The 27,611-nt window shown below is 38.0% G+C and overlaps 3 protein-coding genes across 3 annotated transcripts in view; 1 reads left to right on the top strand and 2 right to left on the bottom strand.

Annotated features, from left to right (window-relative positions):
- LOC142631314 (uncharacterized) overlaps positions 1-27,611 on the bottom strand; it is a 75,109-nt gene that overhangs the window by 11,764 nt on the left and 35,734 nt on the right. The window lies entirely within an intron of this gene.
- On the top strand, positions 15-1,944 carry LOC142630740 (mogroside I-E synthase-like). Its single transcript, XM_075804781.1, has 2 exons — positions 15-736; positions 1,597-1,944. Exons 1-2 carry the CDS (start codon positions 95-97, stop codon positions 1,942-1,944), a joined length of 990 nt encoding a protein of 329 aa, XP_075660896.1. The 5' UTR covers positions 15-94.
- LOC142630203 (uncharacterized) lies at positions 18,824-21,651 on the bottom strand. The gene is made up of 4 exons (XM_075804164.1): positions 21,153-21,651; positions 20,956-21,038; positions 19,818-19,933; positions 18,824-19,214 (listed from the first exon to the last, which is right to left on the bottom strand). Exons 1-4 carry the CDS (start codon positions 21,315-21,317, stop codon positions 19,198-19,200), a joined length of 381 nt encoding a protein of 126 aa, XP_075660279.1. The 5' UTR covers positions 21,318-21,651; the 3' UTR covers positions 18,824-19,197.

Genomic DNA, 27,611 nt, shown 5'->3' with positions numbered 1-27,611 from the left:
AACATACCAATCAACAGCATCATAATCTCCTTGTTTCTTGCTTATAACAAGTCTTTTTTTGTTCATTGAGTGAGACAAAAGCAAGCTTAAGAAAATGGAGAGAGAACAAGGAGCTACTCTTACCCATGTTGTTGTACTCTCTTTCCCTATACAAGGCCACATAAACCCAATGCTCCAATTCTCCAAACGCCTAGCTTCAAAGGGTCTCAAGGTGACCCTACTTTCCACCAAGTCCATCGTCAAATCCATGGAAGGTCAAGCCAGCTCTGTCACAATTGAGCCGATTGCTGATGACTCTGGGGAGTATCCAACAGTAGAAACCATGGAAGCGTATACCGAGCGCTTCAAAGTCATGTTTTCACATAGTTTGGAAGACCTTATTGAGAGAAATAAAAGCATTGGATATGCTACTAAATTAGTTGTCTATGATAGCATTTTGCCTTGGGCACTAGAGGTAGCAAAACAACATGGTGTTGGTGGAGCTCCGTTTATAACTCAATCATGCACAATTGCTGCCATCTTTTACCACTTGTTTCAGGGGAGAATTACGCTTCCTCTACAAGTTTCTGAAGTATCATTGCCTTCGCTGCCACTGCTAAGGATCGATGACATGCCGTCCTTCATTTCTCAGCCAGATTCATATCCACTTCTACTAAGACTTTGCGTGGATGAGTTCCATAATTTCCATGAAGTGAATTGGGTATTTTGCAGCTCTTTTGATAAGTTGGAAGAGGAGGTAAGTTTGTTCTATAATTTCACCAAATATATCTTTTAATTTGCTTGCGTGCAAACATTCATAACACAATTTTTTTTCAATATACATTTTAAATGACAGAGGGGGATACAAACTTGAAAATCTCTCTCCATTAGAAATGCTAGGATATATGTCCTTTGATTTAAAGGTCATTGGTTCATGCATTCAATATACATAATTATAGGTACATGGAGATATATACATCATATTTAATAGATCCTACCAAGCCAACTAGTTAATCGAGCTAGACTGACATTCTTACGGGAAAGCAATTGTTTGACAAAAAATTGAGTATTCAATTCTTCAAAACAAAGTTTTGATTATTGTTAAAAGAGTAAATTCGGTTGAAGCGTATCTATGGAAATTGCTACTGTGTCGATGATTTTTTCTTTCTGAATTGCTACCATGACCATGATTTTTTTTTTTTCATTAGATATATGAAGAAAAGATATATATATATATATATATATATATACACACACACACACACACAAAATAGGTTTTTAACTATCCAACCAAGTCACCAATTAATTTTTTGATAGATGATCAAGATACTAAATGGTTTTTAGATAAACAATAAATGTTTCTTGAGAAATATTCTATCCATGTATGATAAAGAAGGTAATGTCATTTGCACATTTGAAACTCATATTTTCGTTGTTTTTTATTAAATACCGGTGGTTAGGGATGCATATTCAAAGTGGGAAGAAAAATGAAAAGATATAAATACACATGCTGAATTTATTTTCGATCAATTGTTTTCCAATGAACTTGTGTTCAAGATGTTTAGGTGTAATTTATTGAAATCTATATGTTGTGAATGTTTCGGTGAATTCCATCAGGTGGTGAGCTGGATTTCAAGCCAATGGCCAATCAAGAACATAGGACCAACAATTCCATCAATGTACTTAGACAAGAGGTTGAAGGACGACAAGAATTACGATCTGAGCCTCTTCAAACCAAATGTTGATGCTTGCATGAAATGGCTGGATTTGAAGGATACTGGCACAGTTGTTTATGTATCTTTTGGAAGCTTGGCTGCCTTAGGAGAAGAGCAAATGGAAGAAGTAGCATTGGGCCTAAAGAGGAGTAATAAGTATTTCTTGTGGGTAGTTATAGAGACGGAAACAAAGAAACTTCCTACCAACTTTATAGAGGAGACAACTGGTGGCCATGCCACAATGGACTGACCAAACCACCAACTCTAAGTTTGTCATGGATGTGTGGAAGATCGGGATTAGGGTTAAGGTGGATGACAAAGGCATGGTCACAAGAGAAGAAATTGAGCTCTGTATTAATGAGGTTATGGGAGAAAAGAGGGAGGAGATGAAAAGGCATGCAATAAAATGGAAGAAATTAGCTATTGAGGCTTTGGATGAAGGTGGAAGCTCTGATAAGAACATCGATGAGTTTGTAGAAAAAATTACGCACACCTAAGGTTATGTAAAACAAGGTCATTCTTGGAAATCTCAAAAGATAGCTTTTATATATGAGTGCCAATTATGTCTGAATGAGGCGTAAAACCCCAGTTTTACGCCCATCAATCACATTGCATCACATTAATTGATTGCAAACTAAAGAATAAAACTGAGCACACATTATCTTGCCTCTAAAAATTCATATACCAAAACTGTAATGATTTATTCTTTTATGAATGAATATTCATTTCAAAAAAAAAAAAAAAAAATCACCGTTGGTGGTGACTTCTTCAGCTTCTTTGTGCCTTCAATAACATCACCGTTGCTAACATCAATACAGATTGTTCATTGTTTTGTTGGTTTTTTTTTCATTATAATGAGATTTTTAATTGGGTGTTGACATGGCATTATATTAGGTTTATGCCACATCCAGACAAAATTTAAACTCTTTATATATTTCTGTAGATTTACATCATTTGCATTCATGTGTTGCATTTATGTAATTTTGTGTTTTCATTAATGAGAAAGTTTTGAATAAAGTATATTTCAAAATTACCAGAATCTGATAGTTGTTTAATTTTTTTTTTTTTTTCGAAAGTATTAACTTGTTGTTGGAGATGATATTATGAAAGTTTTACTGTCTATTCTAAATACGCATCATATCCTAATAAATATCAACTATACACGTATTGTATTGATCCCAAAAATTAGGAGAAATTACATTTTATCATTCTAAATTATGCACCAAGTTACACTTTGTACTCTAAATTATTCAAATGCACACTTTGCACCCTAAACTATCACGCTTATCACACTTTGCACCCCAATGTTACTTTTGCTTTTATGTTTAATGAAATCTAATGTCGCAGAAGCTTGAATAAAGCACACACGATACTCTCTTAATGGAACAGAAACTAAATTATTAGCTTCTGATAATAAATCTCGAATCTATGAGGGGTTTCCTTGAATCCATAAAGAGATAAAGTGGAATCCCCTAGAAAAAGAATTTGACAAAAAGTCTGTGTTTATTGATAATAGTCTAATTTTCCTCTGACGGCTACAAAACATATAAATATTGAGAAAAACATCTAAAACCCTAATTCGCAGTAATTACGTGATTAGGTGACAAAATACCGAAATTTACCAAAAATGGAAAAATTGAGTTAAATATGAAATCATAAACTACTGAACTTAAGGATCATCTCAAAATAAGCAGATCCTTATTCTAACTTTTGAGATAAAAGTTATTAAGGAAACAAAAATTATTATAAACGGCAAAATCGAAATTTTTCAGGGCCTAAATGAAGAAATTCGTCATTTTTAAGGGATACCTTGTGGCAAAGCAATGACTATGGCTCAAAAGACCGTTTTGTTTTAACCTGCCAAATTTCATGCGATTCCGACTCTGTCGCCCAAATAATTTCTACTAGTGCTTTTTTGGCTTACGTGATTTTAGGCACGCTTAGGACTCAAAAAAAGCCATGGCAGATTATTCTACATTAGAATCCTACTACACATGACAAGCACATGCATCTTGCTTTGGTGGAATAAATTTAAATGACAAAAACAGCCTTCTTCCAAATCAATTAAAACAAAAGCCAATTTTTTTCCAAATCTCTCTTCCTGTCTAAAGTGCTTACCAGCCCTCTTCAAATTCAGATTCTTGTAAACCCTAAATCCCCAGTTTGAAAACTACTTTTTACTCCACCACTGCTCCACCATCTCTCCGTCATCCCTCCACCACCGCGACACCATCCCTCCGCCATCCCAAATCGGAACCTCGTACTCTCTCACTCTCTCACTTATCATACTCTCTCACTCTATCACTTTTAACTGAAGAAAAAAAAAAACTTGAAACCTGAAATTTTTTTCCCCAAATTGAAACCCCACTTAGTCTCTTGTGTATTTTGAGCAAGGAAGAAGTGTTTTCTTAGGTAATTTTTAGTCTCATTCAATTCACTCTCTTGCTTCATTGCATGTGTGTCTTGCTTCATTGCATGTGTGTCTTGTGTCTTCAGTTTCACTATCTCGCTTCATTGGTTAATGTATGATCCTATTTATAATGGTTGGGTTGTGTGATGGGTCTGGATGGGTATATTATTGACAAAAAGTGGATTGGGACCAGTAGGTAGAGCTTGACTGTTGGGTCACTTTTTTGGAATTGTTAATTATAAGTGAGTGTTTTTTTTTAAGGAAATATTGTATAGAATAGTTTTTTTTTTTTTGAATTGTTGTATTGAATATTTTACCTTCAATTGGTCCCCACCTGACGTAAGTGTATGTGATAGGCTAAGAATGTATTGATTTTTTGTGAAAAATTAACCAATTAATTAGCCAAGTTAATTAATTAATTCAATTAACATGCAAAATGCATGGTAACACAAACAAATCACCAACTAAGTTAAATGCCGCGGAAAATAAAGTTAACATGGTGATTTGTTTATGAATGGGAAAACCTCCAAGTCAAAAACCCCACCGAGTGATTTTAAGGTCACCACTCCCAAAAATCTACTATTATCACAACAAGTAGTTATAAGTAAAGGAATCTCAGTACCTTATACTAACCTATAGTTGAACCCTTATCCCAATACACAATTGGATTTGTTCTGTAGTGACAATCTCTCATTTTCAATGCACAACTCTCAATATGTGACTAACCAATCGATGCGCAGATCCCAGTACATGGCTTACTCATTTGCACAAATCTAAGTACATGACTAACAACACCAACTTGAGAAGGATGTTGGCTACAAAGTTCTTCAATTCATCAACAAAATGAAGGTCATAAAGCTCTTTGGTTACAAAATCCTACGGCGTACAAACACAGCAGCTTCTTCAAGAGAAATATGAACTATGGTATATGTCTCCGGTCACAATATGCTTGATCAAAAACCATTGACTAACACTTGCCTAACTTTTAACGGCTTTTGAAATAATCCTTATATATGTTTAGGGTTGTGACAAAAGAAAGTTCAAACAAGAATACACGGATATGTGTGAAATCAGATCTGAATAAATGAAAACCCAAATAAAACTGATTTTTGTAAATCTCGATAAATAGGTTATCTATTGAGCAGCTGTCAAGCATTGGGCTGAAGATCCCTTTTAAACCTTGATAGATGCTATCTGTAGAGTTTTAAAATACAGCACTTCTTCACTTGTTTCTTGGACAGATTTGCATGGCTTCAATACTTAGACTTGAACTCTTGTTCTTTGAAATATTAAACATGAAGGGGATAAAAATAGGAGACGGGTATTTCCATTAAACTTGAAGGGACGGATAGTATGAAGACGGATCAACATCGTAAGTAACACGAATATGACGGTCCAATTTGCTGAGTATCCGTCATATATGAATTAATTGCAGATCCCTGGTTGCGTGTCACGCGATATGTTTAAATCGACTTTTGCTTTATCTCCACGCAAGCGTGTATACTTGGACTTCTTGTGGCATACGTTTGAGAAGACTCCTATATGGGAAGGAACTTGAAAAGGAAGTTGTATCCTAAAAGGAAAGGTAATTCTACCCAATATAAATACCCCAGAAACCCTAGATGTGAAGGTATGCACATTTAATTTAACTCTGGCACTCTAGGGTTAAAAAGAGATTCGAACTTGACCTTCGGAGGGTTTTTGGCCGGCACCACACCGGTGCTCTCCTTTAGGTCTCTTTGTTTTCTGTTTGCAGGTGTTGGCTCGAGTTGGAGAGTGCTCGCAGCTTACTGGTGATTTTTTCGGCATCATCAGTTGGCGCCGTCTGTGGGGAAGACTATTTAGCCTTTGCTCCATTCCTAAGACAAAAAGTTGCATGGTACTCACCAGATCGATGGCGACAACCAACAATCAAGGCGAAGAGCTGCATGCTACAGCACTAGAAAGGCAAGTCCAAACGCTTGTTACGGCTGTGGAGCGCCTCACTAAGCAAAACCATGATTTAGAAGAGCAATTGCGACAAGGGAATGCACATCAGAGTGCACCAGAGGAAGACCAGGAAGTCGCGAGCCCGGAAGGGAGGAATGTTGTATGGCCTGAAGGTAGCATTGCACCAACTAGACCGGAGCGGCCGGAGGCAAACCCTCCGTCCGTCTCCGACTCCCTACCACCTCACATCGCGGCTGAGATGCAGCAGATGAGGGAACGTATGGACATGATGATGAGCGCCTTGAGGGGACGAATATCTAGCGACTTGGATGACCTAGTCCACAGAACAGATTCGCCATTCACAACACCCGTGACTTCGTGCCCCCTTCCTGCAAAATTTCGCATGCCGAACATCGAGAACTATGACGGATCCAAGGACCCTTTGGATCACTTGGAATCTTTCAAGACCTTGATGCACCTCTAGGGCGTACCGGACGAAGTCATGTGCAGGGCTTTCCTCACCACATTGAAAGGACCTGCGAGGGACTGGTACAGTAGGCTAGCGCCTAATTCCATCAGCACTTTTAAGGAACTAGGCGCACAGTTTGTCTCCCACTTCATTGGGAGTCACCGACATAAGAAATCCACTGCATGCTTGTTGAACATCAGGCAGCGAGAGGGAGAGACCTTGAGATCATACCTCGACCGGTTCAACAGAGAATCTCTCCAGATAGACGAGGCCAATGACAAGATACTCGTGGCAGCATTTACGAACGGGCTACCGAAGGGTAAGTTCCTATTCTCTTTATATAAGAATGACCCAAAGACTATGTCCGACGTGTATTACAGGGCGACAAAGTATATGAATGCGGAGGACGCCTTGCTCTCTAGAGAAGACAAGCCCAAAAAGAGGGAACGGCCGGAAGATATGCAACCCGACAAGGGGCACAAAAGGGTAAGAACCGTAGAACGACGGGAGGATCGACGACCCAAGCCGTCTACAGGAAGGTTTACAAACTTCACCCCCTCACAGCCCCAATTGACCAGGTGTTGATGCAGATTAAGGATGAAGGAACTTTGACGTTCCCTGGTAAGCTAAAGGGAGATCCTAATAAGAGGCCAAAAGACAAGTACTGTCGCTTTCATAGCGATCATGGTCACGATACGGCGGACTGCTATGACTTGAAACAGCAAATTGAAGCCCTCATTAGGCAGGGAAGATTGCAGAGGTTCGTCAGGAAGGAGAGAATGGATCAAAACCATGAACAAAATCCCCGATGGGAAAACGAACGTCCCAGACCACCGGTAGCAGATATACGGATGATAATAGGGGGTAGTACTTCAGCAGGGTCGTCTAAAAAGGCCAGAAAGACCTACTTACGGACGGTACAAAGCGTCTAGTCGACGGGCTCTTTACCAAAAGGAACGTGATGGAACAGCTCCCGCATCGAGTTTTCGGAAGAAGAGGCCCGGCGCCTTTACCACCCCCACGACGACGCGCTCGTGGTTAGCATACAGGCAAGGGACTTCAATATCCACCAAGTTTTGGTGGACAACGGGAGCTTAGCGGATATCCTTTACTACCCCGCATTCCAGCAGATGGGGATTGCTAAAGAGCGCCTGATCCCGACAAGCACGCCCCTCGTTGGCTTCGGAGGAACCCGGGTCTATCTTCTAGGGTCCATCACGTTGGCGGTGACGGTAGGAGATTACCCGTAGCAAATAATCAAGGATATTTCTTTTCTCGTGGTTGATTGCTCCTCAGCGTATAACGCCATACTCAGACGACCCACTCTCAATGCGTGGAAGGCCGTCACCTCTACCTACCATTTGATGATCAAGTTTCCCACCAAATACGGAGTTGGAAAACTGCGCGAAAATCAGGTGGTTGCACGAGAATGTTACGTTGCCATGATGGAGATGGATGACCATGTACAGGCAATGAGCATCGAGGAACAGAGAACAGTAGTAGAACTCGTGGAGGAGTTGGAGGAGGTACGGCTGGATGATTCTAGGCCAAATCGGACCACCAGGATCGGAACCTCAGTCGACCAAATGGTTCGACATGCGCTTCTGCTATTCCTTAAAGAGAACCAAGACGTGTTTGCATGGAGCCATGACGACATGCCGGGAATAGACCCAACCATCATGGTTCACAAATTGAACGTATCACCTTCTTTCTCTCCAGTTCGACAAAAGAAGCGTGTGTTCGCCCCCGAACGGGATCGAGCCGTAGCAGAGGAAGTGCAGAAGCTGCGAGAAGCAAACTTCATAAGGGAGGTGTACTACCCTGATTGGCTGTCAAATGTGGTGATGGTCAAGAAATCAAACGGGAAGTAGAGAATGTGTGTTGACTTCATGGATCTGAATAGAGCATGTCCAAAAGACAGTTACCCGCTCCCGCGCATTGACGCCTTAGTAGATTCCACCGCAAGACATGAATTGTTGAGCTTCATGGACGCCTTCTCAGGGTATAATCAAATTAAACTGGAGAAAACAGATCAAGAGAAGACATCATTTGTGACGAGCCAAGGGCTTTATTGCTACAAGGCGATGCCGTTCGGGCTCAAGAACGCAGGAGCCACATACCAACGACTAATGAACAAAATGTTCGCGCACCAAATTGGCCAGAACGTCCAGGTTTATGTGGATGATATGTTGGTGAAAAGCGCAAAGGTGTCTGATCATCTGAGCGACCTCCAGGAGACCTTCAACAGTCTTCGAGCGTATAAAATGAAGCTGAATCCAAGCAAATGCGCATTCAGAGTAACCACTGGAAAATTCTTAGGATTCATGGTGTCACAGCGGGGCATTGAAGTCAACCCAGAGAAAGTCAAAGCGATTATGGAACTGTCTCCTCCGAGGACTGTGAAGGAAGTGCAAAGCTTGACAGGGAAGATAGCAGCCTTAAATAGGTTCGTATCAAGAGCGACGGACAAGTGTCTCCCTTTCTTCAGAACGCTAAGGAGATCTTTCAAATGGACGGATGAATGCCAAAGGGCATTCGAAGAATTGAAGGCATATCTTTCTGCCCCACCATTGCTTAGTCCGTCCACGCCAAGAGAGGAACTGTTCCTGTACCTTGCCGTCTCATCAGCAGTAGTGAGCGCAGCTCTCATCAGAGAAGAAGGAAAGATACAAAAGCCTGTGTACTTTATCAGCCGGGCGCTGAGAGGAGCAGAAGAAAGATACCCGCGGATGGAAAAACTAGCTTTCGCACTTGTAACTGCAGCTCGAAAGCTGAAACCATATTTTCAAGCACATACCATAAAAGTCTTGACGGATCAGCCCTTGCGGAGAGCAATAAGCAATCCTGAAATTGCAGGACGGATGGCTTTGTGGGCTATCGAGCTGAGTGAATACGACATCCAATACCAGCCACGAATAGCTGTAAAAGGGACAGATACTGGCAGACTTTATTGTGGAATTCACTGCAGTTGAGGAGCAGGGGGCAGAAGAGACGCCCGAATGGAGAATTCACACGGACGGATCATCTAACAAGCATGTAGGAGGAATAGGGGTTGTACTCTACACCCCGGAAGGAGATATGATTGAATGCATGATCCGTCTGGAATTCCCCACTACAAATAACGAAGCAGAGTTTGAGGCCCTGGTGGCAGGATTGGAGCTCGCAATAGCGGCCAGGGCTAGAAAGGCAACAGTCTACTCCGATTCTCAAATCGTAGCCAGTCAAATTAACGGGAGTTATGATTGTAGGAATGAGCGAATGAAAAGGTACCTCGGGGAAGTGAAGGGTCGAATGAGTGGCCTCCAATTCACAGTAGTTCAGATCCCAAGAGAAGAGAACCAAGAGGCGGATCGACTCGCGAAGGCTGCTTCGGCCGAACCTATGGCCGTCCCAGAACAGGTATTGTCATTCGTCCAACATTCGTCGCTACTAGATAATGTTCGAACGCAGGAAGTAAGCACTAAAGACGATTGGACGGTTCCAATTGTGACGTACCTCAAGGATGGCAAGCTGCCAGATAGCAAAGAAGACACAAGGAAATTAAAGGTTAAGGCCGCCCGATTCATCCTGATTAAAGACGTCCTCTACAAAAGAGGGTTCTCTCGACCATATCTAAGATGTCTTGGCCGTGAGGAAGCAGACTATGTGATGAGGGAAGTTCATGAAAGAATTTGTGGAAACCACTCGGGATCAAGGTCTCTGGTGCACAAGCTACTTCAAACGGGATACTACTGGCCGACAATGCAAAATGATGCCCATATGTACGTTAGAGCCTGCGATAAGTGTCAACGGTTTGGCAATCTCATTAGACGGCCAACGGAGGAACTCACACCTATGACGACTCTATGGACGTTCGCACAATGGGGATTGGACATCATGGGTCCATTTTCGATAGCGGTAAGATAACTGAAGTTCTTGGTGGTTGGTATTGACTACTTCACCAAGTGGGTGGAAGCAGAAGCTCTTGCTACTATCACGGAGAAAAACATTCGCAACTTTGTATGGAGGAGTATTATCTGCCGATATGGGATCCCAAGAGTGCTCGTTTCAGACAATGGGAAGCAATTCGACAACGATGCATTCCGAGACTTTTGTTCTCAGCTAGGAATCAAGAATCACTACTCGTCACCCGCCCACCCACAGGCCAACGGACAGGTTGAAGTCACGAACCGGTCCTTGTTAAAGATTATCAAGACCCGGCTCGAGGGGGCAAAGGGAATATGGTCAGACGGACTACCAAGTGTACTATGGGCATACAGGACAACAGTAAGGACGCCAACAGGAGAGACACCGTTTCGATTGGCGTATGGTGCTGAGGCCCTCATACTGGCAAAAGTGGGATTAACGAGCTACCGCGTGGAAAGCTATGATGAGAGCAAGAATAATGAAGCATTGCGTCTAGAGCTTGATCTTGCAGATGAAGTCAGGGCAGCAGCAGCACAGAGACTGGCGCGGTACCAAGACATGATGGCAAAATACTACAACTCCAAGGTTCGGCACCGGGTCTTCAAGGTGGGAGATCTGGTATTACGAAAAGTGCTCGGCTCTACGAAGGATGCATCCCTGGGAAAGCTGGGTCCTAACTGGGAAGGCCCGTACAAAATTATCTCCTGGCATAGGAAAGGAACGTACTACTTGGAGACGTTAGACGGAAGGAAATTGGGCCATCCCTGGAACACGGAGCACCTGAAGAAGTACTACCAGTAGTACAGCAGTCATAAGACAATATCTACCGCCTTATTTTCAGTTTAATTTTAAACAGTCATAGTTTTTACTTTTTAGAACTCAAGTTTTCTTTTCCATTAACAATTTGGTCTGTTGAACTGATATGAGAGGAATTTTTATTTAAAAATATGAAATGCATGCTGTTGAAAAACTCTACTAGTCCAAAAAGTGGACGGTTCATCCAACGGATGACACCCTACAAGTCCACAAAGTGGACGGATCATCCAAAGGATGAAACCCTACAAGTCCACCAAATGGATGGATCATCCAATGGATGAATAACCACAAGTCCACAAAGTGGACGAATCATCCAAAGGATGAAAATTCTACTAGTCCACAAAGAGGACGGATCATCCAAAGGATGAAAATTCTACTAGTCCACAAAGTGGACGGATCATCCAACGGATAAAAATTCTACTAGTCCACAAAGTGGATGGATCATCCAACGGATGAAAATTCTAAAGTCCACAAAGTGGACGGATCATCCAAAGGATGAAAATTCTTCAAGTCCATAAAGTGGACGGTTCATCCAACGGATGAAAATTCTAATAGTCCACAAAGTGGACGGATCATCCCGAAGGATGAAAGTTAACGATCATAAATTGGATAAAGACGGAAACTGACGTCCAAAGTCTACAAAGTGGATGGGTTTCAAAAATACATCTGAAAGTCCAGCCTAAATAAAGTACGGACATCTAAAGTTCTTCGCAGAAGACGGGTTATTTAAATAAGATAAACATGCACATAATATGCGACGGATAAAAAGCAACCAAGCAAGAAATAAAAGATTCGATAAGTGAAATTATACAATTATAAACGACGGTTCAACGTAGTTCACTTACAACGGTAAGAATTTTTACAGATAAAAAATAATAATAATAATAATAATAATAAGAAAAACTATTCATTCTTCGAAGAGTTCTCAATCGCCTGGCCGTCGTTTGGTTGACTCGGAGGAAGAGCTTCACCTTCGTCAGCTGGAGCAGTGACGGTAAACACTTCGTCTGTGCTTTCTGAACGGACGGACTGTGCAAGTGTTTGCCCTTGAGCATCAATTGAAATATGGGATACATCCAGATCTGGATACGACGACTTCACCTGACGGATGGCGTCGTCGAATCCGTCTGCGAAGGAGCTCCCAAGCTCTGTCAGAAGGAGTTCGGAGTCTCGATATTCCTGGACGGCTATCTCCTTTGCATTATGGAGTTTAGTCTTTGTGTCCATCAACTCTTTCTCTTTGTCCTTCAAAATTTCGCGCAAGTGCTCGTTCTCCTTCTCCACCTCAACTCTGACCTGCTCCGAGCATTTGAGCTTTCTATCCACATTGATCTTGTAGGTCTTTAGCTCGTGAAGCTCATCCTCCATCGCCTTATTTTTCTTCCTTAGACGGTCCATTGCCGTCTCGTGATTGACGCAACGGCCCATTAGTCCTTTCATCATCAACATGGCCTGAAACAAAGTACAACACCGTGAAAATGACGGATAGGCATGACAATAACGAAGTAAGACGGATTTAAAAATACCTGCGCAATATTGAAGAGCCCCGTCTCTCCCATTGCCTCCGTCGCATGGTTGCTGAGGTCTTCATAGTCGTCAGCCGTCAGGATGGACGAAAGTTTTCCCAAGGCATAGCTTGAGTCTTCCCTGAAAAGGACGGGTGCTTTCTCCCCGGTGGGAGCTGGACCCTTCATCAAGCCTTTGCCCTTTCCGTGCCTGACGGGTGCCTTCTCAGCCTCCAACGCCACGACGGGCTCTGGTGTGGTCCTCTGCTTCTTAGGAGGACGGTCCACCTTCTCTTGTTGAGGATGTTTAGACGGAAGGGATGGAACCGTCCCCTTAGCTTGGCCACCTTCTAGCTTTTTCTTGGCTGCTTGCTATTTGATGAAGGCTCTCCTCTTGGCAGCGTCCATCTCTGCAAATCAAAGACAGGCATAAATAAAAGCAAAATGACGACGCTAAAAGGAGACGGATATAAATACAGCTAACTTACGTTTTCTAACTCTTGTATCGTAACGACGGGCGGTGGACGAAGGATCAGGACCGTCACAATACCAGTGTAGAGTATCGAGGGTGACGAGTTGAGCCCAAGTCCTCTCTTGCAGTTTTGTCTTGTTAAAAATTTTCTCCAGAATACTCCACTGCTCCAAGTTAACTTATGGACGGTCCTGAGCTGCAACAAAAGACGGTTAGACCTTAAAGAATAAACCAACTTCAAAGATTAACTGGACGGAAACAAAAGGAATACATACCCGACGGAGGCATTATGCCCCATGTGGTGTCGACGGGCATGTAAGTTCTATCCCCTGGACGACACATCCATTCGTCCCCTTCCAAAAAGAAATAACAACTCTTCCAGTCTCTATTTGAGTTTGGAGTATCACAGACGAGCCTCAATAATGGGCTTCTAGCCGCAAAACTATACATCCCCTTGGATTTGACGATCTCTGTTGGACGATAGCAGTGGAAGAATTCTTCCACCGTCAACCTACGGGCACCGTCAGACATTGCCCCGTACAAAACTTCTACCCCAATGAACACCCTCCAGGCGTTTGGGGAGATTTGGGTGACGGACAGGCCAAGGTACTGAAGAAGACGACGGTGGAGAGAACTTAAGGGAAATCTGAGCCCCGCCTTTAAGGCTTGCTCATAGACGGTATAACCTAAGACATCGATGGATCTAAAGAAAGCGCATATATGTAAGACAATGAAATAAAAAGAAAGACGGAGAAGGGTTTGGAGTACATACCGGATCGAGATGGCTTCTAGTGAGAGACGACGGATAGATTAGCTGAACGACAAGAGTGTACGGTAGTTATGATGGTTGCGCTCTGCTCACAAATTTTTGATAGGAAGAGAAAATGAAGGGAGAAATGGCTGGCTTTTATAGAATGAGGGGCACGGAATACGAAGCGACGCCTTGTTTTGGGGAAACAACCAATCCACAAGGACCACGTGTCCTTCGCCAGAAATGCAGGCCACGTGTTCTCCGTCATGGTATATTAAGACCGTCCCATCTCACTACCTTGCTTTATGAGTCATTCCATGAATCTATCAGATTTCATAGACGGATCCAAGGACTGAAGGGGGCAATTGAAGGGGATAAAAATAGGAGACGGGTATTTCCATTGAACTTAAAGGGACGGATAGTATGAAGACGGATCGACATCGTAAGTAACGCGAATATGACAGTCCAATTTGCTGAGTATCCGTCATATATGAATTAATTGCAGATCCCTGGTTGCGTGTCACGCGATATGTTTGAGTCGACTTTTGCTTTATCTCCACGCAAGCGTGTACCCTTGGACTTCTTGCGACACACGTTTGAGAAGACTCCTATATGGAAAGGAACTTGAAAAGGAAGTTATATCTTAAAAGGAAATGCAATTCTACCCAATATAAATACCCCAGAAACCCTAGATACTAAGGTACGCACATTTAATTTAACTCTGGCATTCTAGGGTTAAAAAGAGATTCTAACTTGACCTTCGAAGGGTTTTTGGCCGACACCACACCGGTGCTTTCCTTTAGGTCTCTTTGTTTTCTGTTTGCAGGTGTTGACTCGAGTTGGAGAGTGCTCGCAGCTTACTGGTGATTTTTTCGGCATCATCAAAACATATCCTAAATCTACCCAATTACAAATAAAGTGTGTTTTATTATAGAATTAGCAAATTCTAAATGACATATATTCTTAATATGATTCACATGTGTCCTAATAGTATGGAATTATGTTTACTAATGAATGTTGGGACTAGTAGTTAGGGATTTTACTATTTGGTAGCTTTTTGAATTTTTTTAATTATGGATGGGTATGTGTTTTTTTTAACACTTTTGTATAGAATATTATTATGGAGCTATTTGGTAAGGTGTTTTGAGTAACAGTTTTCAGTGTTTAAACAACATTATACATATTTTTACACACTTTTTTACTCACACGTATTTTCAAAAAATACAAACAACGTTACTAGAACAACATTACTGAATGGCCCTTATGTGTTTGTATTGACTTAGCTGTTCTCTTCAATTAGAGCATTCCCATCAAGTGTGTCAAATGCCAAATATTTGGCATTTGACACACCAAACTTTAAAAAACCACTTTCATCAAGTGTTTTAAATGCTCTAATATTTGACATTGATGAACAATGCAATCTCAAATTTGAGACTACACTCTTTACAAATTGTAAAACTTATATTATTTTTTTATTCAGGTGGGGCCTATTTCCTTTTAAAGAAAGAATAAAAATTGAATGAAGTTGTAAAAAAATGAATAAAAATATTAAAGAAAGAATATTTAAATGAAATTGTAAAATAAAAAAAAAATAGAATGTTTGATGTTTGGTATGTTGTAAAATGAAGTGTTAAAATTGTAAAAATAGTATTTTGAAATAGTAAATGCTAAAATGAATCAATCAATATATATATATAAAAGCTGAGATTGAGCGAAGGTCTAAGCTTTTGCCAAGTGGCACTTCCTATGAAATTTCTCTACAATTATCCAACTCTCCCATTAATTGACTGAGTTTACACCACAACTCTCTCTCTTCTTCATGTCTTTTAGTATACCAAATGTTTCAATCTTTTTATAAAAAAAAAAAAAAAAAAAGGATACTAATAACTAATGAGATTGAGATAGATAATCTTCTAGCATTTCTGTTGCCTAAATTACACAAATTCATATATTTTATTTACTATAATCATTATTATTTTATTTTATTCTATGGGAATCCTTTTTATTTTATGGTGATGAATTTACATACAAACATCTCATAAACAAAGTCTCCTATTGTCTTTTTTTTTTTTTTTTTGGTACGGCAAGTTTTTACGTTAGTTATATAAAAAGTTTCTACTTTTATGATTGGGTAGATGCATTAATCACAACTTGCCTCCAAAATGATGTTTTGGTTTTCGCCTTTTTGTTTTCAAATTATGTACATTATCAATACTCTGCTATAATAATTAATGTAGGATTTTCTAAACCTTTGACTCCCCAACCTCTCTCTCACGCTTTGTCTTCCCCTCTCAACTTTGACTATATGCATCCATTCTCTTTCTTTCTCTCTTAAAAAAACTCTCTCCATACTCACAATTTTTTAAAACACCAGGCCAATGGAAGAAACCTATTGCTCTTGTGATCTTTTGTTGTACCAGTGGCTATCTATTGCACATTAAGTGGCCTTGACATGTATGAGTTCAAGCTATCTTTTGTTACTTTCAAAAATTTATTTCTTCACTTACAATCAGTAGGGTTAAGATCGTGAGATTCTGTATTTTGTTATTTTCTTTTATAGGTTGTGTTATTGTGTATATCGATTTCCAAAAGATACTTGAAGTCTAGAACTGAGAAGTCAATAATTGTTTATTTAGCGTAAAAGTCTCATTGTCATTGTCCTTTCAAGATTGTTTAATCTTAACATATGGCTTGAGTAGACTGGTCTTTTCAAAATAAACAAAAGCTAAACCTACTGCAAATTATAAATTGGATTATAGGGATCAAGCAGTAATCATCTAGGGTGGAGGTTTTTTTTTTTTATATATATAAATATAAGATAGAAATTCTACTCTAGCCAAATCTAAGTGTATATGTGTGTGAAACTTTCTCTTGGAGACTTGAACCTCGGCCCTTGCCCCCCATACCCCATATCCCAAAAGTGACCATCACACCAAAAGTGTGCAGTGATAGGGTGGAGGGGATTTAGTCAATGGCAATTGAATTTGCAGAGGAAAAACAACACGACTATTCAATCCGCATTCTTTAGACTCCAAAACTTCTTTCTCGAGTAAGTCTCTTGATATTTCAATAAAGAAATACATATTGAATTTTTTCCTACAATAAATTAAGTTTTGGGTTAATGGTTTTTTTTTTTTTTTGAGTTTTGGTTTAATGATGATTGTATAATGATCTATATGTTGTGTGTGCTTTCTTTTCTATGAATTTCAATAATGTATAAAACATTGCAATATTATCCGTGCATCGCACGGGTAACTTACTAGTTTTTATAATTGTTGATGAGAATGCTCTTAGTCCCCACACTGTATAGAATATATTTTGTCCCACTTGTTATATTGAAAGCATGTTTTTGACTAAAATTAAAATATAATGCAGAAAAAAAAAAATACAGCCAAAACACGGAAGAGAGTGATTATACGACATGTATAGGACTTCAGACATGTATAGGACTTCAGCCAGTAGTATGCTCTTCCAACAATATCACTGAGTCTTTCGTCGATCTGCACATAACAACCATATATGGGACAAATAAATTAAAACAAAAATAATTAGCACTTTTAGCCTTCTTCAAAAAGTACCCTCTTTTTTCCATGGGTAGACATCCACTGGAAATCAAATCAATTTATCAAGTTTGTCAAACAATTATTCAGCCAAAAAATGTAATTTCTCCCAAAAATTAAAAACACAAAAGAAATCACGTACTATAGAACTATCTACCTATACAATAGTATACAAAATTATTTCAAAAGTATTAACATAGAGACTCAAACAGATCCTTTTGTATATAATTTTAGAGATCAAAAAATGAGTGTATCCCTCAAAAACTAATTACAGATAGCTTTTAGATAGCTTTTGAAACCCTAAAATATATGAAAAATAAACAGAAGGGAAGTCAAGGCTATACATTGCTTGAACTCAATATGAGGAAGGCATATGCAAGCAGTGGCAACGCCATGTTATGGTTTGGGTGTTCATTTGAAAAACCAGACTTTGAAAAAAAATTAAATTATATATAATATTTTTTAAATATATATTTACCAACAAGTATAAACACAATTACAAAAATCAATAAGTTGAGTAACAACAAAAATAATGTTGTGCACACAACAAAAATGTAACAAAAAAAATTGACTTGATTTAAATTGTTAATAGAGTTGTACCATGGACACAATAAAATTTAAAGTATTAAGAAAAATGGTCCGGTCAATGTGTGTCCTAAGAGCACACATTAAAACATTCATTTTTTAAAACATTTTCTCGAGAATTGAAAAAACTGTCAATACTTTTTCAATTCTTGAAATTTTTTTTTTCAAAAATAATTAATTATTGTATGCCCTTAGGGCACACATTAGCAAAATCCTAAAATAAATATTAATTTTCACTTTATAAATTCAAAAGATCATATTTTTTACATTAAGACCTTGCGGATGACAAAAGTGTTAAACTTATCCTAATCAGATGTGGGATTAGTCAATTCCACAATCCAATTGTTAAAATGACCAAAATGGCCTTTGACTGGTAAATTTTGACCTAATTAACCAAAGGTCAAGTAACTTCAAAATCGCACCCAATCATCAAAATTCATCCTTCTACATCAAAACGAATATTTCCCAATCACTTTTCCCAAGTTTGACCCAGTCTAACTTGTAAGCTCAACATTAATTTAAAATCTTGAGACTGATTTCAAATACCACCACTTTAAAACATAACCATTGAAATTTCTTTCGGTTTTAGCAGCCAAATGTACAAAAAATATATATAACGTCAACAACCCTGATAATTATCTCAAGAACTATATTTGCCATTGAGTTACAAGGCTCTAAATTTAAGTTACTACACAACCATAGATCTAATATAAGAGAGGGGTTTTCTTTTTCTCATTTCAAGTTCAAAAAAATAGCTAGGATACCCTAGAAGGCCCCAGCATTGTTCTGTGTGTACATATATTGTCTCTATCTATCAGGATGTACTTTTACTATACTAGCAAGCATGTCTTTTGCATCAGACTGCTACAACAGTCTTAAAAACCTTTTTTACATGAGGAAAAAAAATAGCGACTTCCAAAATAATTATCCATTGGAACTTGAAGCAAAAGGAATTTGGTTCAGAACCATTTTAGAAGTGAGATTTGATAGCATATATCAGCATCTACAATAGGAAATCAAACTAGAACATCACCCTCTAAAAGCCCCGTCTTCAGCTAAATGTGCATCTTCTGCCCTACTACCCAGCTTGACAATGTCTTCTACAAGAATTTCCCATCTGTTGCAATGAAGTTGACAATAATTCAGTTACTCTCTTTAATAATGCACCTTTAATTGATCAGAAGCTTTCTTCCTTTTTATTTTTAAACTCACATGTAAATGGAACAAGCCAGATAGTGAATACTGCATAATTACCCTGGACAAAATGATCTCTCTCCTAAACTCGCTCCTCAAAAGGATAAAATTATATGCTACAGAGGGGGAAATCAAAAGGCTGAGGGAAGAGTTCTTTTTTTTTTTTTTTTGGTCATTGGTACACACATTTTGTAACCATGCATTTGCTGGGAGTCGAACCCAGTCTATTGCTTGGAAGGCAATTGTACTAACCACTAGATGGGGGAAGAGTTCATTTTTTAATGTGTAAAAGTGTTATCTTCAAAACTGTTAACCAGTAAAAGAAAAACTTAAAAACATGCATATGTTGAAACTTGTAAAAAATATTATGCAATAAAGGACTCATGTTCTTCCTTGGAACTCTATTATTACCTGTAAAATAAGGTTATTTGGAGAATTCACGATGCACAAAAACAGTTGATAATCTTTATAAATTAATTATACACTTCATAGAACATCACAAATTAAGAGAGGGTAAGAAACTGACCTCCATCTTTGGAAAGATTGCTAATGAGTACTTGGACACCCTCTTTGCCCAATGTATCCTTCAAGTACATAGCGGCAGATGCAACCTCCTCCAGAGTTACTTTCCCATCATAATCCCTGCACAAATGCAACATTAATACCATTCGACTACTTGAAGTACCCATATTAAGACAAGATTTGCTCCTTTGAACCCATATTAAGATACGGTGGATTCAAACCCTGACTCTCCTCTTTAGGAGACACCAGGCATTAGCAATGCAAATGAGCTATAAGGACTATGAAGATGCAACAAACTTCTCCCAGATGTCCATATGGAAGTAGTCTGTCACATAAGCAGCTTATCTGATGCAAACAGGTAAATGAAGATAGAGAAAAGGTGAAAGCTACCACGGTAGAAATGCCTTGGAGGTTGAAGTGATGTTTATAAGTCTGGGGTCAAAAGTTGCAATCAAGTTTTAGCTTTAGGGATATTAGAATGAGTCAATGTAAAAGCTCTTCGGAAAATTTATAATAATACTTCTTTCTACTTTAAAAATAATACTAATTCCAAGCAATATCACTTTATTCTCTTGTATTTCTTAAAATCTTTTTCCTCTCTCTCTCTGTCTCAAGCCCAAACTAATTGACAGTCTCTCTTGAATACATCCTGTGTACTAGAGTTATGCCCCATTTGCGCTCTTTCAATAATCAATAAATAAATATTAAACAACCACAATGATTTACTTACAACAACTCCGGTTATAAACCTTACCATCTACAAAATCAAAATGTTGTTTGAACCTCTGCCTATGACCTAATAGGAGTTATACATCTTGACTGATAAAATCAAATTACCTTCGCAACCAAACTTCCATTCTTAATCTGAACTCAATGACCTTCATTGCCATATAAAAATCAAAACTCATTAAGAACCATAAGCTTAGCCACAATACCCACAAACTTTCTGTTTCTGAATTAGCCTTTGGTATGCGACCAATATCCACATACAAGGTTCTACCTCTGGAACTTTACCCACTTGATTGATATAAGACCATATCAATTACTACTAGACAACTTCTCAAGTACCACAGGAAATCTTCATTATTTGTACACATGGAAAAGAACAACAATGGAAGCATTATCAATAAACAATTACAAACCTGTCCGGTAGTCGCCAACGATCACCGATTTTGGCATCCACATCATCAATTTCCTGTTCAAGATTTTGGAGCATAACATCAACCTAAGTATACAAACAATACAGATAGTTAGTATCATGTTGTGTGCACTGGTAATGCTTATACCAGGAACTGAAGAACACAAGTAAAAAAAATACTTGGAACTGAAATATTCTTACTCTCTCTATGAGTGCTGATGAAACCTCTTCACCTTCAGCCACTTCATTGGCATTATCACTTTCTTCTCGGGCAGCCGCAGCAGCCCTATATGCCTTCATAACATCTTTTTCACCATCAGTAGTCTCTTTCTCTACCATGCTATTATAAAGTTCTATCAGAAACATTAAGGCAATCACATATGACTATGTTAGCAAAAGATAAATAACAATCCTAGGATACATAATCATCTGCAAGCACTAATATATGGACAAATATACATGACAGAGCTGGCTATAATAAAGAGCATTAGGTGGTGAATCGTTCAGGTTATCAGAATCAAACAATAAAAGATCATATGACCCTATCCATAACAAAATTCATATCCACCATTCCACCCTATGAACAAAGAAAATAAAGAAAAACATCAATTTACTCAATTACAGAGAAATTTAGTTTTTTCCTTTTTGCAAGTCAAGAGATAAATTGATTTTACAAACATTTTAGGCATGCTATACAGAATACAGGTTAACTTGTAAAAAAAAACATATATAGGATTGAAACAAATAACAAAAAGCAATCAAGGTATTGCAAACATTAAACAAGCAAGACAATGAGGAAGAGAAGCATGTCAATAGAGCACTATGGTTGCTCCTTATGGATAAACAAGCCTAGAGTTTTTTTTTTCCCTTGTAGACAATGCTATACAGAATACAGGATTACTTTTTTTATAAAAAAAAACATAAATACATATATATACACACACACACATGATTGAACAAATAAAGAAAAGCAATCAAAGGTATTGCAATCATTGAACGAGCAAGACATTGAGGAAGAGAAGCATGTCAATAGTCCGAACTAGAAATATAACTGCTCCTTATGGATAGATAGAACAAGTCCTAGAGTTTTTCTTTCGTTTTCTGTTTTTTTCTTTCGTTTTAACCGCATTCTCCTCTATGTGCAACATCCTTAATAACTACCATGAATGAAACTTTGAAGCCAACATAATAAACAAAAGTGCAGAAAAGATGCTAATATTGATCGAGTTCCACATCATAGATATTCAAAGTTTAAAATAAATAAATACCTCCTTATTGAGGAAGAGAAGCATGTCAATAGTCAGAACTAGAAGTATAATTGCTCCTTATGGATAGATAAAACAAAGACTAGAGTTTTTCTTTCCTTTTCTGTTTTCTTCTTTCATTTTAACATTCTCCTCCATGTGCAACATCCTTAATAACTACCATGAATGAAACTTTGAAGCCAACATAATACACAAAAGTGGAAAAGATGTTAATCTTGATCAAGTTCCACAAAGTTTAAAAATAATAAAATACCTCCTTATTGACAAGGCTCAGAAACTCTCCACGTTCTCTACTTACTGACTGGAAAAACAGAAAAGGGATGAAACAAATTACAGGTCAACAATACTAGAAAATGTTTAGAAAATAAATTGAAAAACAGTATTTTAACAACTCAAAGCATTTAATTCACGGTCCTTACAGATGCAGAAGCCAAAACAGCCAATGCACGACTGAGTTCACAGAGGTGCTCTTGTTTTTCTAATGTTCTTTCTCTTGCTTGTTCGTGTGCTTCTCTTGCTGTTGGACCAGTCATCTCTTTCAGTGCCAGGTCCTCTTGACTAGCTTTAGATTCCTTCATTCTGGCTTGCTCTTCTTCCTCTTTCTCTTCCTCCTCCTATAATTCAAGTTAATACAAATCAAGTAATTCAAGATAAGTACTTGAGGCTCAAGAAATTGCTAAGGATTAATCCTCGAGACAGAAGTCTTGTTGTGCACTAGACACCATTTTATTCAGATACTACGCATATTACTGAAAGTTAAATGACCATTTTCTTATTCCTAAATGATTTAGTTAATCTATTACTTATTTTATGGTTCACAAAACCCTAGACAATCACCAAAACTAGCTCATGTGAGCATGTGGAGAAAAATATTTAAAAAAATCAATCTTGATTAGCTCTTCCTGCATCTCAAGATATTCCAGTTTCCTCCTCCTTCCTGACACAGAATCTTCAGATGGCAAAGCTGTAACACCAACCGTATCTGTAACCTCATCTGGCAGAGAAGAGATTGTAGCTTGGGGAGCTTCCTCTAGCTTCAACTTCCCGGACACAACGAAAGCCCTACAGATGTATGAACAAAATATAGATGTCCTAGAGTACAGAATGCAAAGAGGGTGAGCAGATTAAGTGGTTAGGCTTCAAATTACCTGGAAAGGATCAAAAGAGAAGATGGCAGAGAATGATTGAGAGACAAATCCAACCAATCACGAAGCTGCATGGAGAAGTTAAATATTCATACAATAATTAAGGGGTGTTTGGTAGAGTAGTTTGAGTTATGTTGTTTGGGTGTTTTTGATATACGTGTGGGTGAAAAAGTGTATACAAATGTATGTAATGTTGTTTAAAATGTGTGAAAATGTGTTATAACATACCTACCAAACAGACCCTAATAAACTGAACAAAAATATGTTTGATAAAATTCAAATCAGTTTATAAGAAGAAAAGAGCTACTATCTACTTTGGATGACTGGAAATGCTTTTTGAGGATCATGCAGACCTATTACAACCATTTGCTTCAAAAAAAACTTAGCTACTTCAACACAACTATGCAAACTCCCCTGCTTTTCTTTTCTTTCAATACACAACAGCAGAGGGAGTGGGGAAACTTAGTAAACCTTTTTGATAATTCAATTGCTACAACAAGTGGGGGTAGGGTAATTCAAAACCCTGGCTCCCCTTATAAAGTAGATCAGGGAATGCCACTGAGCTACAAGGCTCTTGGCGCATTTAGTGTTACTAATATCACCTAACAGTGTAAACATAATTCAGACTCAAGTTTGCACACCTTACACAACCCTTCAGTGACTAAGTAGGAGAATGGCATTATCAATATCTTTCCTCCCAGGAACAACCGCGGTCTGAAAAGGAGAGACCAGTTCAGCCAGGAAAGGCCTTATTCTTGCAACTAATATCTTAGACACTAGCTTGTAAATTGTGTTACAAAGGCTTATGGGCCGGTAGTTGTTGAAGGACACTAAATTATTGCACTTGGGAACAAAGGTTATAAGAGTTAGGTTCAGATATTCTGGCATCTTGCTGGTTACGAAAATCCGCTTCACTTCATCTCTAACCGATGCCCCAACCAATAACCAAAATCGCTAGAAAAATCCCAGGTGGAGACCAGGGCTTCAAAAGCCTTTAAAGACCACAGACCGGACGCGATTTCCTCATCAGAGACAGTACCCACCAGCTTGGCACCATCCTCTTCGCTAATCCGAGCTTTCCAAAAAGGAGGATTCCAGGCAGCAAGAACAGACTGGTTATGACTAGTTGAAAATAACTCAACATATCTCTGTCTAATATAATCAGCTATCTCCTGTTCTTCATGAATCCAATTCCCTACTTGATCTTTTATACAAGTTATACGGTTTCTCCTCCTACAGACAAGGGCCGATGTATGATAAAATCTTGTATTTCTATCCCCTTCAACATGCCAGGTAATATGCGATTTCATAGCCCAAAATTCTTCTTCTAGTTTAGAAACCTCAGCAAATTCAGCTCTCAGAACTCTATCCAGTCAATTCTCTCTTGAATAAGGTGAGCCAGGGGCCTATGATTTGACCAAGTGAACCTAGCACCAGAAAACCCAATAACGATCATGCGGCACGAATCTAAGCATTCTTGAAACCGGATAGCCCTACTGACATTAACGGGTCTTCCCCCAAACTTGTCTTCTCCCATGAGCACTTCGTTAAAATCTCCAGCAATCATCCATGGCCGCCTTAGGAGAAGAGCAAATGGAAGAACTGGCATTGGGCCTAAAGAGGAGTAATAGGTATTTCTTGTGGGTAGTTAGAGAGTCAGAAACAAATAAACTTCCTACAAAATTTATAGAGGAGACAACTGAGAAAGGTTTGGTCGTGACATGGTGCCATCAACTAGAAGTTTTGTCTCATAAGGCTATCGGCTGCTTCATGACTCACTGTGGTTGGAACTCGACGCTCGAAGCACTAAGCTTCTTGGGCGTGCCAATGGTGGTCATGCCACAATGGAGTGACCAAGCCACCAACTCTAAGTGTGTCATGGATGTGTGGAAGGTCGGAACTAGGGTTAAGGTAGATGACAAAGGGATGGTCACAAGAGAAGAGATTGCATTATGTATTAATGAAGTTATGGGAGAAAAAAGGGAGGAGATGAAAAGGAATGCATTGAAACGGAAGAAATTAGCTAACGAGGCTTTGGATGAAGGTGGAAGTTCTGATAAGAACATCGAGGAGTTTGTGGCAAAAATTGTACAAATTTGATGTTATGTAAAACAAGTTCATTGTTGGAAACCATGAAAGGTGGCTCCTCAATATTCATGTAGGTTTACATCACTCGTATTCATTTAATGTTGTGTTTTGTTTAATGAAAAAGTTTTAAATAAATATTTTCTCAAAAAAAAAGTGAAGTGAAATAAGAAAATTAATTTATAATAGAAGGTCATCAATCGTAGGATCCAATTATTTCAAATGTCAACCAATTGCCCACAAAAATCACTAGAATTTGTCAACCGAGGTCAGTTTTCTTTTATCAAAATTATTAGCTTGTTATAGGACAGATGATATTCCGGAAATTTGGTTGTCAATCTACTCTAAAATAAATCTAAATCATATCTTAAAGAATATCAGCTACACACAGTCTTCAAGAATTTTTTTAGGAGGTGAGTAAGAAGATGAATCTTGTGGTCTAGGTGATTTTTGTTTTACAAATAGTTCATACTAGCAAGAAAAAAAAATGAAAAGTACTATGTCCATAATATTTTTACAATATTTTCATAAAAAATCTTAGATGATAAATTGCTATTCGTTCTAATTTAAACCAACTATTGGAATTACTTTTTTTGTCCATCATTAATAGCAAGTAACAATCTACTATTTAAAATTTGTTATGAAAGTATTATAAAAATATTGTAAACATAGCATTTCTTATAAAATAAATAAATTTTAAGTTCATTTAACACATTGTTTCTTAATAAAATAAACATACTAATTATTACTACTAAGATTAAATCTTGGAAATTATTTATTATTTCTAAATACAATAAATATATTAAGTATTATTGTTAAGTGAATTGCAAGTGAGATCTAAATATAATAAAATTGGGTAAATTACAAGTTTGTTTCCTAATCTTTACACTATGTCTCAATTTGATCCTAACTTTTTAAATGTGTCATTTTAGTCCATCACTCTTCAATATCATGTCAAAATAGTCCTTACCATTAAGTGAGTGTTTGGATTTAGCTGAAACACTCACTTACATCTGAGTTTGCGTTTTTGTGTGGGTCCCGTACACTGTTCACGGTATTCGCATGTACTTTTTTCAACAAAAATAACTTTAAAACTGGGTCTCATGATACTAGTCACACATTTAAAAATTATTTTGTTACAGTGTTTTCAGTTTTCAATAATAAAAGCAGTACTCAAACAGACCCTAAGTAGTAGATGAAAAATAAAACTGACATGTGATATTAAAATATAATTTTAGTGCCATCTAGAATTCTATGTAAGATGCCAAGTGGCCTAAATTATTTAAAAAAAATTAAAATCAAAACTAAAATAAAATAAAAACATTTGAGATCCAAGATTCAACTAGGCATGGAAGGCCTGGTTAACTTAATCAATCCATCCCAAATTAGACGGTGTCACAGCAATTAAGAAAATAATCAAAATCCAAAGGCCCAATGTTGAATTTTGGTTATTTATTTAACAACATTGAAGAAATGGATTTGCCTCAGTATTGAGTTTGTGGAGAAAGAAATTAAACAGAGTGCTAGGCAATGCGACATTGTTGAAGAAGTCCTTAGTCCTTTACCATCAAGAACGTGGATTTTGTCATTAAACTTACTCACTTGTACTGATCTCCTCTTTTTTCTTACAAACTTCTTTTTGGCCTACCTAATCTATCTATACTATTTATAAGAGGATTCTCTTCTTTAAATTGGATGTTTTTTTGTAGTTCAAAAATACACTTATTAATGAAAGGTAACTTCTCTTAGAAATAGAGTCATAAATGTTAGATAACAAATTCCATTTTCAAGAGAGGTGTTACGTTCACAACATTTTTACGACATTTTTACAACAAATCATAAGTGATTAGTTGTTACTGGTTCAAATTTGAACCTAATACTAAAATTACTTTTTTACCCTAACAATAACAACCCGCCACTTATGATTTGTTGTGAAAATGTTGTAAAAATGTTGTTGCCATATCATTTCTCCTTTTTTCAATTAAAAAACAGAACTCTTAAAATTTAGGATTTTTTTCCTTTCACGTTCATCTTTTTATTTCCTAAAATTTAGCATTTTTTAATTCATTTTTTATCCTACTAAAAGTAAAACACCCCATTTAAAAAATAAAAAAAAAAACTAAGAGAACTCCTAAAAAAACTAATAGAAATTACCATTACTGCTT

This window comes from Castanea sativa, chromosome 4, assembly GCF_040712315.1.
Source record: "Castanea sativa cultivar Marrone di Chiusa Pesio chromosome 4, ASM4071231v1".
NCBI classification, from domain to species: Eukaryota; Viridiplantae; Streptophyta; class Magnoliopsida; order Fagales; family Fagaceae; genus Castanea; species Castanea sativa.
Note: the sequence above shows the minus strand (reverse complement) of the source record. Positions and strands in the feature narration are given on the sequence as shown.

What these genes read in the sequence shown, in the direction of transcription:
- LOC142630740 (XM_075804781.1), top strand. Translation starts at nt 95, where the DNA reads ATGGAGAGAGAACAAGGAGCTACTCTTACCCATGTTGTTGTACTCTCT. An exon ending in TTGATAAGTTGGAAGAGGAG is followed by an intron (nt 737 to 1,596) that starts GTAAGTTTGTTC and finishes GAATTCCATCAG; the next exon opens with GTGGTGAGCTGGATTTCAAG.
- LOC142630203 (XM_075804164.1), bottom strand. Translation starts at nt 21,317, where the DNA reads ATGTTTCTGATAGAACTTTATAATAGCATGGTAGAGAAAGAGACTACT. An exon ending in CATCAGCACTCATAGAGAGA is followed by an intron (nt 21,039 to 21,152) that starts GTAAGAATATTT and finishes TTGTATACTTAG; the next exon opens with GTTGATGTTATGCTCCAAAA. An exon ending in CGTTGGCGACTACCGGACAG is followed by an intron (nt 19,934 to 20,955) that starts GTTTGTAATTGT and finishes GCATTTGTGCAG; the next exon opens with GGATTATGATGGGAAAGTAA.